Here is a 16,649-nt window from a genome sequence, read left to right on the forward strand (position 1 = left end):
CCTGGATTAGCAAGAATTATGGGACATGAAGTTCTTCATTATTGTTTACGTCATTGCATCTGCCTTCTTTTCCCACAATGCAACGCCATTTTCTATGTGTCTGGTAATGTACGTACGGTAGTTCGCTCCAGCTCTTGAAATCAGAACAATGACTCCAGTTCAGCGGCAGCGGAGTCAGTAGAATGCACTATCATACGCGATTTTTGCCAAGAGGAGCTGTTTTTTAAATACTTTTCAATGCACAAACAGTAAATATGTGGATACCCACAGAACACGAAAAATACGGCGTCGGTAAGTTAATTTTATGTATTTTCAGAATATGGTTTTTCATTTAAAATATTAGTCGAAAGCGAGTGTCGAAATAGTTCTACACATATTCGTAGTTATTTTGACTACATTGCTACAAAATATCATAAACTACGTGCTCAGTGACTTACTAGCATTTGTTTTCCAGGACATGTAGCTAAAAGAATGTGATATGTATCCATTTGTATTGTTTTTTTTGAATTTGAACATTTATCATTGAACTGTAAAAGTCAATATTATTACAGCATACGGCAATTTACTCTTTATTTTCGTACTGCATGCTAACTGCCAGGTAGCTGCACACCTCTGCCAGTTACTTTTCTCAGTTATCGTTTGTCTTTTCTGATGTCCGTGGAGTTGTCAACGTAGAATGGTAACGGGCAGCTAAATGGGAATTATTCTTAACCGTTTAAAACATTAGCTTAAATTGGTTGTACTTTTGTTGTCAATTTGTATTGCGGATGCTCGTTTGACACGAGCTCCGGATCCTTTTCAGACTAGAGAAATTTATTGGGTGAACCGAAATTCCCACTGAATACTTAAGTGATTTTGCCCCCCATGACAATTTGACATGTGCGACTGGCTGCGGAGCAGCGTTTGTGAAAGCAGGGTAAAACGCTAAAAAGAAAAGCCAGGAGCCGTCGAGTGAGTGACAGATGGCAGCATGAAGCTGCTATATTTTTTTGCCATAATTAAAAAAAAAAATCAGACGGTGAAATATTCAACTTATACCTTGAGAGGCACTCTGACGTTTTCATAGGGCAATGCATTGAATGAGCCGTTTCGGTGTTTGGACTGAGACGATCAAATGAGTGAATCGTTTAATTTCTGAGGGTTTCATTTCTGATCTGAACGCAGCACGATTTAATAGCTCGCCGTGGAGGGGCCGTGTCTTTTCCGCCGATCCGCGTTTGGTACCCGTAAGCTTTCCTCAAGTTTTAGTTCTACAGGCAGCTGCAGTCACAGCTGGGATTCGAAATGCTGTGTATTGATTACTTTGCTCGTGGGTGGGGAAAGGGTGCACAGCTTGGCCGGTCATCAGGGAAATACTTAAATTCACCTGCAGTCTCAGCAAGCAGAAAAGACCGTTGTTTGATTGTTTGATCCATGTGCTTTGTAAGCAGTTTTGAGTATTGTTGTGACAGCTATTAATTTCACATAATGGGCAGATTGATTTGGTGCATTTTCCACTGCATGTGTGTCTAGCCTCTGATACCAGATTGGCTGGAATATTGAGGATGCGCCGCGTTATTTCTCATTTGCGAAATCTCTGCCGTTTATTTTTCACGCTGATTCTCGCTTGGCTCGTTTGTACTTTTGCCGGTGTGTAAAGGTCAGAACGTTCTCTGTTCAGGCAGTGCAGGGTATTCTGGATGTCCCTCTGTGGGGCATGCAGCATCTGTGCTGTCTGCTTTTCAGAAGTTGCCATTCACATCGGTCTGTCTGTAATTATGTTGATACTCCAGTACATTACAGTATGTCAACAAACACAACTGGTTTTAGTAGGAAGTCCTGGAGAGGTGGATCATTCTCTGTCTGAAGCACATTTTGAGTCTTTCTGTTGCTCTTCTTTCCTCCCTGATTGACTTGATTTGCTTCAGATGTTATCTCTCCGGGATATGGATGGATAGAAAGCATGTCCAAAATGACATTTCAGCTAGAGGTGCTTATGGAAGAACAAGTTCTCCAGGTATGCGGAATCAGTGTGATGCCACGGTAAGCCAGAGGTATTTGACCCAGGAGGCAGGCGGTGCTGGGAGTTAAGTGGATGGGCGGTGTGGGGCTGAGCAGTGAGAAAGCACATGAGTCACGCAGCAGTGTGATTCTGATGTTTCAGGAGGTCTGGGTGAGGTGGAAAGACGCGATTGGTCTGACAGAGAGGTCTGGCGGAGATCGCTGCGGCAGTCCGAGCGGGACGTGGATCGCTGGGTGGGTGGAGTGGGCGGCGGTGAGCAGGTGGACTCCTCAGATGCTCACCATGAGTGTTCTTGTGTGTGTGTCAGCGGCACCACTGTGTTCTGATACACAGGAGAAGATGCTCTTACCCAATGCTTAAGGGCAAGAAAGGAACACTTGCTGAAAACTCTTCGCATTCTCGAGTTGCACCTGTTACAGGAGCTCATTGTTCATATCTCTTATAGAACACAACAACAATGCTTGTTCTGTTCATTTCCATCTTAAATCTGCAAGCTGTTAACACTTTACCAGCCTGCTTCCACGTCCCAGCCTCCCCTGGGTCTCGCCCTTACAAAGTGCAAGTGTGGCTCAGTTAAGTGGATTGTGGCCCTTTATCCCATTCTTAGTACAGCTGTTAAGCTTCTCGTTGTAAGGGCGGACTTGGGTTGTTTCTGTGGCCTTGATTGTCCAGTGTGTGGGGTGTTTACCTTATCTTGTAGACCTCGGCAAAGCCTATCAGAGACTGTGTCAGATGCAGTTAAGAGAGGTGGTGGTGTTCAGGTGGGCTCAGCTGTTCATTCGGTACCCCTTGAAGAAAGAGGCAAAGAGCACTTCCTCTGTTTGAAGCAGATGCTTCGTGGCTCAGCAGATTTGGCCACGTTTCCTTAATTCACATATTTATTCATTGCACCGAACAGCAAATTCAGTGCGAACGGAAAGCTTGAATTTACATTATCATTCCCTCGGGTCTCAAGGTTGTCAAAAAAGCACTTTTTGGGTAACAGCAATTGCTTTTCCACAGGTCTTTGAAGACAAAAAAGAAATTAAAAGACCATAAAACTGTATTTTATACTAACACTGTTTGGACGCATGTTTTTGCTTGAGAGAGCTGCATGTGTTGTGCAGATAGCAGACAGAACGTGTAAGTAGGACATACTGCTTTAAATGAAGACGATGGCCTCGGTGAGCCAGAACCTGAGCCAGAAAATGTGTCTTTGCATGCATAGTTTGAAATGCTTATGCAAAGCCTCTTTTTCACAGTATTAGCATACAGTATTATTGTACTCATTTACTGATTCATCCAAGCTCATCACTTAATTTCAGGTAGTTATATATGGTGCACATTTGTGGTCTGCGTGGAGTGAAGTGAGTCTTTATCATTCATGAAATATTGATGGTTTCCAGCAGAGACTGTATTAAGGCTCTCGTTTCACAGCGGCCAGAATCATTACAGCTTTTAACCAGGAGTGGATTCTGATGATTGATATTTCAGCTCTGCCCTCTCATTCATAATGGATTTACCTTTGGATCATATAACGTCACATAACATCAAATACACTTGAGTGTGGTATCCCTTTATTTTTTAGTATATGTGAACCCGGGCCTTAAAAAATATACCATGGATCAGACAGCATTAAAGCCAAAATGTCCACCATGTACAGCTTACAAAAAGGGTCAATACGGATGTTCACTGAGAATTATGTGTATAGATTGATGTGCTGCTTGATCCAACAGTAGAGTAAGCAAGCGTAGCCAGGAAATGAACGACTATGTATTGTTTGATAAGGGGCACATCGTTGTAGCTCCTCTCTCCCAGATTACACATAGAATAAAGTTGTTTCCCTGAGGAATGATGCCCACTGAACTTAAGAGAATAGTTTCTATTGGTCCATATTGAAGGAAACACAAGCTGAGACAGAATGCAGCTTTAAAATCCAATGCTGAGGCTTATATTTCCACAGGCTGCCCAGGACACACGTACTGCTCTACCATTGTAGCTTGCAGTGTTGCATTCTGTTATTTACATTAATGATTAAAAAAAAGACACATTTGGCCTATGTTGCATAGCCTGAGGTTTATGGATTATCCATTTTTGCAGCTGGGGACCGAAGCAATTCAGGTTAAGTGTCTTGATGCTACAGCAGCGATGCCCCACTTCAGATTCAAGCCTGCAACCGTCTTGTTAGGTGTAATGCCCTAAACGCTCGGCTGCGCTGCTTCTGACAGAAGCACAGGCCGTGTGCAGACGTGTCAGTTTCTCAGCCGTTTTCAGGGAGGCTTGTCCAGGCAACAGGGTAAGATTGGAACCTTAAAAGCCAGGGCCTGTGCAAGCTGCTCTCTCTGCTCAACAGGGCTTGTGAAAGAGGAGGACCTGAAGATAATGTCGTTGGAAAGATGCCGTCACCCAATGAGTGGGGCCTCACATGCGAGAGTTTGAAAGCTTCCTCAGCCTTTTTCAGATAAAAATACCTTTCAGTCAGACCCTCGTGTTCACAAGACCGGCATCGGCAGAGATTAAAATAGCCAACAATAGACAACCTGGTACGGTATTAACGGGAACTGTAAGCAACAGTTTAGAGCAAAGCATCTTGTATTATATCTAAGGGGAAAAATCCCTCCAGCGTCAGTTATGTGTGATCATTCATCTCAGTAATGATCACAAACGCCTCATTGTTTGAGTGGGTATTACAGTCGAGCAAGCATGTCATTGTAATTAATTAATTAATGAGGAGGCAATACGCGTGACGATGTGGCTGAAGTCCGCTCTCCGCCCGAGTGTAAAGTTGTGGCCTACATTTTGAGAAAGCATTGAACATCGCAGCGTCTTTAAAATGGCACTCATGGAGGCCGGGTGCCGCCGTAGCTTTTGTTTGCTTGATCTTACTGTCTTGCTGGCTCAGGGTCTGTGAGCGGGGCCAGTGCAGTTCAGGCGGTTCAGCTGTTCCATTCTGCAGGAGGATGCAGAGAGCAGCCAGGGGGCCTTTGAGTGTCTGCTGAAGAGGCCTCCATATCCAGAGAGCTGGCTTTCGTTTCCTCCTCCTCCTGGCTGCTGCGGGGTGCCCCCCGGGGGTGGGGGTGGGGGTGGGGGTGGTGGGGGTGTCAGTCGTATGGGGGAAGTGCATATTGGTACATTGTTGAAGTCACCACCCTGCTCCATGCCCCAGGGATTTGCAGATGGCTTGGCATCGCTGCTGACCCCAGGCCAGTCCCTCATTATGCCACAGATTGATATAAAAAAAAAAACTGCTCTGGGCAAATGGGAGCAGGTCTCCCACACCTCCTAGCTTGTAATTGCTTCTTCATTCCCTGCCCTGTTGCAATCATTATGAAATAATTCAGAGAGGAAGGAGACGCCTGAGTCAATAGCAGATGTCCCGTGTGAATTGAATGGCCGTTCAGGGACCAGGGTGAGGGATATTTATGTTCCAGTCATCCGGTGTGGATTACACACCACTGTCTGATGCTGTCCACTGGTTTGCTGTACTTTCTTATCCTGGTTTTTTATTTTTACATCTGAGATTTGACTGTAGAACACGTTTGACAGGGTTCAACCTGTTTTTTTGGTAAAATTTGAAAAAGAGGGCTTTTTTGTGGAATTAAATTTGTGTCAGGGTGTAGCAGCTTGTTTTAATTTTACACACCCTTACGGAAATGAAACATGTAATATTTAGAAATATGCTGTTTGGCCCAAAATATTGCGAATACATTTAAAATATATAAACAAATCCGAAATATATTGCTATTACCAAAACAGCAAAGTTATTTTAGATTGATTGAGCTAAAAATATATTCTTTAAAATATATTCTCAATATATTGTTTTTTTGTGTGGGAAGCCTCCAAAATGAGTCTGCAGAATGCAGTCCTTCTTTTAAAGTATTGAAGCCAGGAGAGATCCACATAAGCATTTTGAACTTAGGCTTGTTTGTTCACCTTTTATTTATAAATATGTAGCTGCTCCGTTTGGTGAATGTGTTTGAAGTAAGCGGCTTTCATGCTTCCTACGGCAGATATAGGCCATTTCATAGTGCATTGTGTCTGAGTCTTGAATGCTTGGTATTGGGTCTCCGAAGCTTTGTGTATCCTAGTAATATTCACCATTGAAAGATCAAGGGAGCTCCCTTTTTTATGTTTAAGAATATCCACCCAATGAATAGGATGGCACTTTGTTTTACACACAATGGGACCACGGTGTACTTTGTGCGCTCTCTATGGTTCTGACCTTTGATATGAATATAGATGAGGATCCCATAGGAGCTGACACAGACGCAGCCTGGTTTTCCTCACATGTGGTCACAGACAGACATCATGGTTACGGCTCTCGCTGCCAGGAGCTGAGGGGCCTTCTGTGGAGTACCTGCTCCAAGCCTGGCTCAGGTGGCCCATTTGGCATGGAGTGGCCAGGTAAGTTCCATTTCAGCTAGTGATCCCAGCCAGAGCAGTACCAAGGGATTCTGGGTAGCTGGAACCATGGCCTTGATTAAAAAAAAAAAAAAAAAAAAAAAAAACTCTCTTCCGCTGTTTCTCCTCTTGTGCTTGTATGAATTACTCCAGCGCCCAGCTGAAACATCACAGAAGTTGGCACGTCCACCTGAAGTCCTGTTGTCGAGTTTACCCCAGCCATCTCAGTTACAGGAAACGGCCCCTCTGTTCAAATCGCTGTGTTCCTTTATAGTGCGAGCGTGCTGCAGGAAACGGAATATCTGCGCGAGACCAGCAGTCCAGCTCTGCTTTGTTGAGGTTGCGCACGATATGGACTTATATTTAGAAGTAAAGACTAAACCACATAGCACTTTGCACAGCAAGCAAAGAAAAAAAAAGCAATGACCTCAACAGCACAAATCCACAAGTGTTTCTGCTTTCAGTTCTACAGAAGTACACAACTGCAGTGTCTCATCCGGTGAAATCATGTTGGTGTCACTTTGAGAGTTCATCACTTCTCTCCCGGCTGGGTTATTTCCACGCTTCCCAGTCTGCGTAGCTGTGGTGAATCACCACTACCTGCCCCTACGATAATACAGGCTACCGAATGCTGTTTGTTACCCTGATACCAGTCTGTGATTATGGCGTGATTACACTGAACCCTCTTCATGCTAGTAAATCAGAGGAGGCCAAGATTACGCAGCAGTGTGTGATTACGGTGTTGGGATGTGTGTGTTTTATCTTTCTGAAAGCATTTGCTGTGTTGGCAAGACAACTGAAGGGTCTATAAACAGGGTGACAGATCAGTGTGATTAATGAATGGAGCTAAATATTTGGATGCTGCACCTCCAGTGTCATTGTAAAGTTATTTCCTGAATAATTTCCACAAATGCAGACGTGCACAAAAATGGCAGCTTTGCCGGCCGCTGTAGAATTTCTTTGGAAGGTGTTAGATTTTCTGCAGCGATGCCTTTGGTGATCCGCAGCAGAGGTTCAGTCTGTGTCTCTCCCTTGGTGCGGTAGGAAAACCCTGAAATAACAAGCATCTGCTTGACCTTCCAGCCTCAGGGATGGAAGCAGACGCAAGCTGCTTTTTAAAAATAAATCCTAAACTCCTCTTTCCGCCGCGTTTGAGTAAACAGCGCGCTGGGTGACTCTTTCACCTCGTGATGAAGATGAGCGCGCGGGGGCCGGCTGGAGGTTATCTGGAAGGTGCTGTCTCCTGCCAGCCAAGAGGAACAGCACTGACGGAGGCGGAGTCCAAAGCGGAGACGCTGGACTCTGACGGGCCTGGGCTCTGAGTTCGGCTCTGGCATTGGGAGCTGCTCTGTTTGTGACTTCCTGCTCCTCCCCAGAGTCCGCCCGCCACTTCCTGCTTATGTGTCGCCTTCAGCGCTCCTGAAAAGAGCAGGAATAGCGTCTGGAGATGAGACAGCCTCTCCGCCTGGCACGGCTCTCCCTTTCCTAAGCCTCATTCTGGCCCGTCTCCCTTTCCTTACTCATACCTCAGATGAATATTCATGAGCAAAACAAGGATCTGTGTTTGGCCTTGCAAGTAAACATCACAAAGGTATTGAACATGTCAGGATCTAATTGGAATTTCTCATTTTCTCCTTCCGCTCTCCGTCTCTCTCTCCTCTCATGCCCTCTCCTTGTGTAGCTCCCCCAATGCTCAAATAAGGAAATGGATTACAAACGAGAAGGAGCAATTTAATACAGGCTGGCTGCAGTACAGTGTAGCAATTGAAGGTTTAGCCTGTAACTGCAGTAAATAGCTCGTTATAATGTTGCGTGGCCATGATGAATGCACAGATCATAATCACATATGTATTGTATTGTGAAGGGTTTCTGGCCAGAAGCCTCTTTCAAATTATTTTGCTTCGCCTCAGCTTGTCTGCTATTTATTTCTGTTATTTTCTGAAGGTGGCTGTTTATTTTATTTTAATTCCATTGGTATGGCACCCAGTTAAAATAGGAAGAGACAGTCATTACTGGACCATCCTGCCACAGCCCATTTAGAATAAAGGCAGTTGTGCTGGGGCCGGACCACTGGCTGCTGAGAAGTATAATGATGTCTTTTTCAGCTTGGCTGTCTGTAGCGTTGACCTTCTCATTAAAGCCTTCGCCTTCGCCGCAAAATCTCTGATCAGCCCCTCCCGCAATGCGCCTGAGTGCAGACTCAGAGCGTAGGAGTGTGTGGGGCTGTGGCGTATTGCTCTACCTCTCACCTCGCTGGAATAATGCTTCTCTGTCAGAGATATTCATATTTTAACACCGCTCATGTTGACTCAACTGAAATTGCGGCTGAATACAGTAAGATTTGCCCTTGGAGGTCATGAGCCATCATCCAGGCTGGCAGGTTTATGGTGTTAGTGAACTGGCCTTGCACAGTGCTGTCAGTACAGCTGTGCTATGGTGTGGAGCTGCTGAATCACTCCTGTTCTCATGCTCCTCCTCCTCACCAGGCTATGTTCATACATGAACTGCCTCTGTTCCAGTCTACTTTGGATGGAGTTTCATCAAATCTTTTTGTGTAGTGAGAGAAGACCAACCAGTTGCTACGGATTCTCCATCCTGTCATTGAAATTTTTTTTCAATGTGTGTTTTTAGGGTTTTGAAAGGATGTGATCAGGAGAAGTGTCACATATGGAACTTTTCTGTTATGAATGAATGAAAGAATGAATAAATGAGATCACAGTTGAAAAGGGCAGATGAAAGGAGAAGTCCAAATCTTTCAAATGCGGTCTTGCAGTGGTCATCTCTAAATGGTAGTTAGAGACTCACAAAACAACAAACAATGTGGATCATTCGGATCCTTTTCCAAAAGAGAATAGCGCCTGCTAGAAGGAATAACCTCAGATATTATATTTGTTTAAACAACAACACTTTATATAAATCTTTAAAGCTTTAAAACCCTTTAATTATTTCAGCTGACTATGCCTCCCGCTAACTGCTCCAAATTTTTATTTTAAATGTGTCTTTTGGGACAGTTCCCTTTTGGAGTGTTTGTCTAGCTAAGAGCATACTTCTGAAATGCTGAGGCAGATGAAGCCTTTTTTAAAGGCTTCCTGAGTTAGTAAATCGTTCTCTGAAGAGCATTTGAGGTAGCTTACTCAGGGAGGTGCCCTTCCTATCACTGACTGAATTGAGCCTGTTTATGCATTCTTGCAGCAAAGCCAGAGGTGAATATGGAAAAGCATTGAGGATAATCCTCTTCAAATCTGGCATTTTACACATGCTATTTTTAATCCATCATCCATAAATGATTGAGATGTTAATAATTTTCTACAGTAGAACACATTAATTATAGGTTAATATTACTTTAAGCAGTGATATAGAAAACCATTAACATCAGTTTAGATTAAATGTTTTAGTAAGACAAAACATTTTTGATATTTTGCTGTGGTACCTTGTCAGATCCATCCATACAGTATGAATGTTATTTCTCCTAACAGTGCTGGGCCTTTTTTTGCTCCACGCCTAATGTTAACTGACAGCCAGAACTGCAGAAAGGGTTTTCTTCAGCAGAAATTCTTCCTGTGATGTACAGCTAAGTGTTTTTCGGCTGCGTTACACGCAGGGCGTCGCGCCCTGTTAGGCTGCGGGGAAAAGGGAACTCCACCAGCTGAAATCTCAGAGGAGACGGACCGCTGCTCTAATCTGCGTACGCCTATTTGTCAAAACCAAGCGCATATTTGCACTGAGCTTCTCTTCCAAGGAAGAATTAAGTCTGGGCTGGTGTGAAGCGGGGATGAAGAGAGCGACAGAACAGCTGATAGCAGTCACCCCTCTTTCTTATAAAGAGGAATTTCCGAGGGATGGAGGGAGGGTGATATTTTCACATCCTGAATGACATTTCCCATCACTCCAAGTCCTGGCAGCCGCGCCTCCTCCATCGGCCCCTGAGTCAATCGGGCGTGTCCGGACGGGAAAGGGAGCTCTCCTCATTAACGCATACGCGCTGGGTCATGCACGGCTCGCTCCGGAGGGGGCGGGGCCTCCGTCATGTGCCCCTGTTAAACGGGGTACACTCGGAGAAAATAGAGAGGGGTGCAACTGCACATCAGGATATAAGGAGACAACTTGGGGTGCGCTGACGTCTATCTGCGGATGCAGTGCACCCCTAAGCACCCCCATAGTGCCAGATCTGGTTCAGAGTCGTCAGGCTCCCAGAAATGAACTGTTCCGGTCCTGGGTGCCACCTGGGTCAGCCTTACAGTAGCCTGTGTTTTTTCCCCCCCTCACACTGTCCACTGCAGGGGGTTTCAGTGAGGTCAGCGCAGAGGCTTGAGTGGCCTAATTTGGCACGAGTCCTTAACCCTTTTATTATTTCCAACCGCAGCCTGTGTTTGACTACAGGCCCCTAGGGGCGCAGATTTAGCATTTAGCGGAGCGCGGTGTGGACAGAGAGGCTGAAACGTATCTCCTTTGTGTGGATATATGGGTGAAAAGGCCTGAATGGCCGTGCTGTACACACTGAGTCCAGACTGGAGCTGACAGGGAAACCAAGACGTACACGGCCTCTAGCATCTAACTGGATACTTTCGGTACTTCGCTAAAAGATCTATGCGGGCAGCGTGTTCAGTGTGTGTGTCTGTGTTTGTCTGTCAAATGGAGCCAGTCCATGGGGTGTGTGTTTGGCCATTTTGGTCCATCACAGTCATTTCCCACAATAATAATATTCTCCCTCTGAGGAAAACTTGGCTGACGCTGTTATACTGAAAACGTAGTTATTGTGCAGTGTGTCTGAGTGAGTTTCAGAGGAATCGTATTTGTAATGCCATAGCGTGTTTTTCCTCATTACACAGACACAGCTGTGATTCATTCGGGACATTTGACTCTGGGTCAGACGCATTTGCCATGAAATTCACTTTATCTCTGATGAATGGGAATAGAAAGCTTCCTCTTCCAAGATTTGAGAGTAGATTTCAGCTTATCTTTAAATAAAGGACAGATGAATTAATACGTGATAGCCATCCAGAGGTTCCCTGCCAGTCACATGGGTTTCATGATGTTTGCGTGTGTGTATATGTGATGTGTGTGTGTGTGTGTGCGCGCGCCATATGCATGTTCTGTGTGCTCGTCTTCGAGCCTAATGCTCTCAGACAGTAATTGTGTTCTGTACTTGCGGTTTTTCAGCTCCGTCCCATAAGTCAGTACTGTAATAAAATCATTGTCAGGGTATCCACTGGCATTAAATTTACATAGCAGTGAAATGCCCCATCTGCCACTCTGTGTCTTTTTCAAATAACAGAAGTCAGATGGTAGAGCTGAGTTATGAAGGCCTACAGTATTACTTTCAAGGGTGTGATTTAAGGCAATTATATTTATCTAAGGTCTAATATTAAATGATACCCATACTGATGTACAGAAACATTACATGCCAGTGACTTGCCTTTATGAGGTCAAATGAAAAGTGGTGACTTTGAGTCCATTGTGAAATTCAGGTCTTTTGAAGAATCAATAGAAAGTGTCCCATTTCAAATGAAGTACTGTACAATCTATGAACTCCCAGTGGAGTAATATTGGGAAATATGAGATTGAATCATATACAGTATGATATTTCTGACCTCCTTTGGGACATCAATAACCCTGGAAAAGCGAGCAGTGTTATTCTATTGGTCCACCTTTGAGTTTGTCACGTTGCCGGCTCAGTGGCAGAGTGCTTTCGGAACTAGTAGGTCAGCGGTCACTGCGGCTGCCCTCTGCGTTTGACTCGGCTGACCTTGAAAATCGTGTATCGCCAGTGGTGAAGGGGCAGTCTCAGCGGAGAGCACTCTGTGCAGAGGCTGTGTTCTGGGGTCTGCAGGCTGCTGTTCCTGTGAGCGCGCTCTCTGAGGCTTTACGAGGCTGACGCTGTGCACATGCTGGGGTCTGCAGGCTGCTGTTCCTGTGAGCGCGCTCTCTGAGGCTTTACGAGGCTGACGCTGTGCACATGCTGGGGTCTGCAGGCTGCTGTTCCTGTGAGCGCGCTCTCTGAGGCTTTACGAGGCTGACGCTGTGCACATGCTGGGGTCTGCAGGCTGCTGTTCCTGTGAGCGCGCTCTCTGAGGCTTTACGAGGCTGACGCTGTGCACATGCTGGGGTCTGCAGGCTGCTGTTCCTGTGAGCGCGCTCTCTGAGGCTTTACGAGGCTGACGCTGTGCACATGCTGGGGTCTGCAGGCTGCTGTTCCTGTGAGCGCGCTCACTGAGGCTTTACGAGGCTGACGCTGTGCACATGCTGGGGTCTGCAGGCTGCTGTTCCTGTGAGCGCGCTCTCTGAGGCTTTACGAGGCTGACGCTGTGCACATGCTGGGGTCTGCAGGCTGCTGTCCCTGTGAGCGCGCTCTCTGAGGCTTTACGAGGCTGACGCTGTGCACATGCTGGGTTCTGCAGGCTGCTGTTCCTGTGAGCGCGCTCTCTGAGGCTTTACGAGGCTGACGCTGTGCACATGCTGGGGTCTGCAGGCTGCTGTTCCTGTGAGCGCGCTCTCTGAGGCTTTACGAGGCTGACGCTGTGCACATGCTGGGGTCTGCAGGCTGCTGTTCCTGTGAGCGCGCTCTCTGAGGCTTTACGAGGCTGACGCTGTGCACATGCTGGGGTCTGCAGGCTGCTGTTCCTGTGAGCGCGCTCTCTGAGGCTTTACGAGGCTGACGCTGTGCACATGCTGGGGTCTGCAGGCTGCTGTTCCTGTGAGCGCGCTCTCTGAGGCTTTACGAGGCTGACGCTGTGCACATGCTGGGGTCTGCAGGCTGCTGTCCCTGTGAGCGCGCTCTCTGAGGCTTTACGAGGCTGACGCTGTGCACATGCTGGGGTCTGCAGGCTGCTGTTCCTGTGAGCGCGCTCTCTGAGGCTTTACGAGGCTGACGCTGTGCACATGCTGGGGTCTGCAGGCTGCTGTTCCTGTGAGCGCGCTCTCTGAGGCTTTACGAGGCTGACGCTGTGCACATGCTGGGGTCTGCAGGCTGCTGTCCCTGTGAGCGCGCTCTCTGAGGCTTTACGAGGCTGACGCTGTGCACATGCTGGGGTCTGCAGGCTGCTGTCCCTGTGAGCGCGCTCTCTGAGGCTTTACGAGGCTGACGCTGTGCACATGCTGGGGTCTGCAGGCTGCTGTTCCTGTGAGCGCGCTCTCTGAGGCTTTACGAGGCTGACGCTGTGCACATGCTGGGGTCTGCAGGCTGCTGTTCCTGTGAGCGCGCTCTCTGAGGCTTTACGAGGCTGATGCCATACATGCGCTAAAAATACCGCAGCCGAAACGGGGCAGACGGCCTTGCGGCATGCGCGGCCTTGCACTAAGCGGCACGGTCTGCGGGAGGGGGCGAATCGAAACTCGAGGGGCGCAGTGACGCTCCTCTCTGCTCGCTCCCCTCTCCTCCCATCAGCGCCTCCTCAGTCGCTGCGTTTGTGACCGCTGCCTGACACATCGGGCCGAGTCCCCCCGGCGTGTTGCACAGACGCAGTTTTACGATGCTTCTGCATGAAGGGAGGAGGAAAGCGAGAGCTGGAGGCGGAATTCAATCACACGCCTGTGATTCACCGCGCACCCAACCAAAGCTGTGACCCTCTGTCCCGTATGCTGTCAAATTACAGTCTTGCTCTTTCTCAGGCACCGATCATTCTTAAAACCTTTACCTCGGTATGCAAAGGTGCATGGGTGTGAATGCCAGTGCATGTCGTTATATTTTGCCCAGTTGTTGCGTTCATGATGTGCAGTAGCCTGAAGTTGCATTCATCCTGCCTGCATTCCCCAAGTGCTGTTTTTCCTTTGTCATTTTATGATTTTATCCTTTAAATCCTCTGTCTGTTTGGGGTATAAAGACATAATGCAGCATCTCTTGGTATTTTATGCTGGGTTTGAATGCGTGCTCTTTCTCAGCTGTGTTAATGCGCTTGCTCGCCTTCTTATCTGTGCCTGTTTGCACCCACTGACAAAGCCAAGGAATTTGCCACAAAAGACCATAAAATTCAATTAGCTGATCTCCCAAGCAAGCAGCAGGAATGTGTTCTACTTTTAGTGGGCCTATATCTATAAACCCCGCTGAATGCTGTGGTCATAATGAAAAGTCCTGCTGTTTTGAAAAGCAGCAGCATGCCCATTTAAAGAAAGCCCTGCCTCACAAAAGCTACACGGATTCCAAAAATTCCGGTTTTGGGATCAAATGATGAATTCTTGAGCAATGCTGTGTGTGCCTTTGCGATTTACGGTATGTTTTAAATGTCTCGCGGTGGGCAGTAATGTGATTTTTTAAAAAATAAAAAAGTGCTGTTGGTTTGCGGGAGTTTTTTTTCTTCAGGGTACTGGAGAAAGCTGTGCTCGTCTTGTGCGGATTGCTCCCATAATCCTCTTTGCACACGACGGCCTATTCTGGCCCAGGTCCTGCAAAAAAACTGCTGCCACCAAGAAATATCAACAAGCTGCCATTTTCACCGGCCTTCACGATGGACATACGCAGCATATTTAATCCGTTACCTACCAGTCTGCCACTTTCAGAAAGAGGATTATGGGAGAGGAGGGGAAGCATATTCCTCTGTCTGGACAGCATGGCACAGTTTTGTTCTCCAGATGGAGGGAAAGCACTTCTTTTGGAAGAGCCAAATGCCACGTAGCACGTTTATTCTCCAGCAAGGCATGCCGGGGTGAGATCTGATATTTACTCGCGGGAAAGGAGGGAGATTAATAAGGAGATCCGATTTGCAGAAGGAGATTGTGCCTCAGATTAGGTTTCTCAGGGTCTGGCTGATCTGAGGTCAGCGTCACATGCTGGAAGGAACAACCCGAGAGGAACTGGCAAGATTGCCTGTGCTAAGAAGTGTAGCAGAGAATCTGTCTCATGAATCAGACTCTTAGCGGTAAATATAAGAAGCACATTTTTTCATTGCTAGCACCTTTTCAAAGTATCACAGATAGCACTTCCATAAGTAGGATTAGCAGACAACTCAGCAGTATGCGGTGGAACTTTGAAGCCGGCTTTTGCACAGGTGAAAATTTCAGGTGGAGGGGAGAGATTAAACCGTGTCTGTTTGCAGTCTTCTTCAAGGGCTCTTTAGTGTCACTCTTACTCAGCTGGAGAGGCTCGAGTCCAGACCATAATATCTAGAAGAGGGACACTTACGGCAGGGAAGAGGTGAGGCTGCTGCAGTTATTTTTCACCCATCTTGTGGAGTGGTTCCATTGGCTCTGGAAGGTCAAGCGCAGTGTTTCTGAGCTCGCACAGATGGAATGGCTCACCTGCGTTTTTTGAGGTTCACCTCATGTTTGTTTGTCCAGATCAGAGCCTGCTGCTCATCAAAGGGCTTTGCTCTCATCACCTGGAGGGAGAACGGCGGGACGGGAGTACTTTTTTAGCTTTGCGTTTCCAGCTCACCTTCCTCTCCAACCCGAACGGAGCGGCAGAAAAGAGGATCCGAATGAGTCCCGCACAGCGTGACGCTTTTTGTTTTCCGCCCGTAAGTTGTTTGTGTAGCGCTTAATAAATTACAAACCCTTTTAAACGCTGTAAATGGCTGCTGTTGACCCAGTTCGGCGAGGAAACTGGGGCGCTTTTTTCATCTTCATTTACTGCACATCCCTATTGATCCATCCTGTACAGGCCCGAGCATGAGCACAGTCGCCAGGCTTCGCCACTTTCCCTCTCTTCTGCTTAATTAGCAAGGCACTAATTCCTCTGTGCGTTTCCATTCAATCAACACAAGAGGATGATAGCGTGGAGGAAGCAGTCTTAATTTTGTCTTTAGCTCGTTAAGAAGCATTAAACATAGGAGCTATTGTACGCATAAAGAAAAGACTCTCTTTACTACAGCGCGTCTGTATGTTTCACCCCCATCATTAGCCAGATAAATGCCATTATTGTGTAATGCAGTGTAGCTGTTTTAATAACCTTTATTTTAAGCAAGTCTGTTAAATGACTTTCTGTGTGGAAATAACCAGGGTAATATGGTGTGAACCTGAGCAGTGATGATAATTTGGGGCTCTGCTTTCTGCTGTAATGGTGTGGTTTTGAGGCACAGGCACATTGTAACAGCGCCTTCTGGAGGCACAGACACATTGTAACGGCTCTATCTTGAGGCATGGACTGGCTGTAACGGGGCCGTCTGAAGGCATGCACGCATTGTAACGGCTCTATCTTGAGGCATGGACTGGCTGTAACGGGGCCGTCTGAAGGCATGCACGCATTGTAACGGCTCTATCTTGAGGCATGGACTGGCTGTAACGGGGCCGTCTGAAGGCATGCACGCATTGTAACGGCGTGTTCTGGAGGCAGGGA

At 46.8% G+C, this 16,649-nt stretch overlaps 1 protein-coding gene across 2 annotated transcripts in view; it reads left to right on the plus strand.

The window, feature by feature from the left end:
- The first annotated feature begins 118 nt into the window (after positions 1-118).
- The window catches only part of dock4 (dedicator of cytokinesis 4), a 90,027-nt gene continuing 73,496 nt past the window's right edge, over positions 119-16,649 (plus strand). For both annotated transcript variants that reach the window (XM_036519959.1, XM_036519960.1), the window contains exon 1: positions 119-291. In XM_036519959.1, coding sequence (XP_036375852.1) covers positions 255-291 — 37 coding nt within the window. In that variant the 5' untranslated portion in view covers positions 119-254. The remainder of the gene's footprint in view (positions 292-16,649) is intronic.

The sequence above is a fragment of the Megalops cyprinoides genome, chromosome 25, assembly GCF_013368585.1.
Source record: "Megalops cyprinoides isolate fMegCyp1 chromosome 25, fMegCyp1.pri, whole genome shotgun sequence".
NCBI classification, from domain to species: domain Eukaryota; kingdom Metazoa; phylum Chordata; class Actinopteri; order Elopiformes; family Megalopidae; genus Megalops; species Megalops cyprinoides.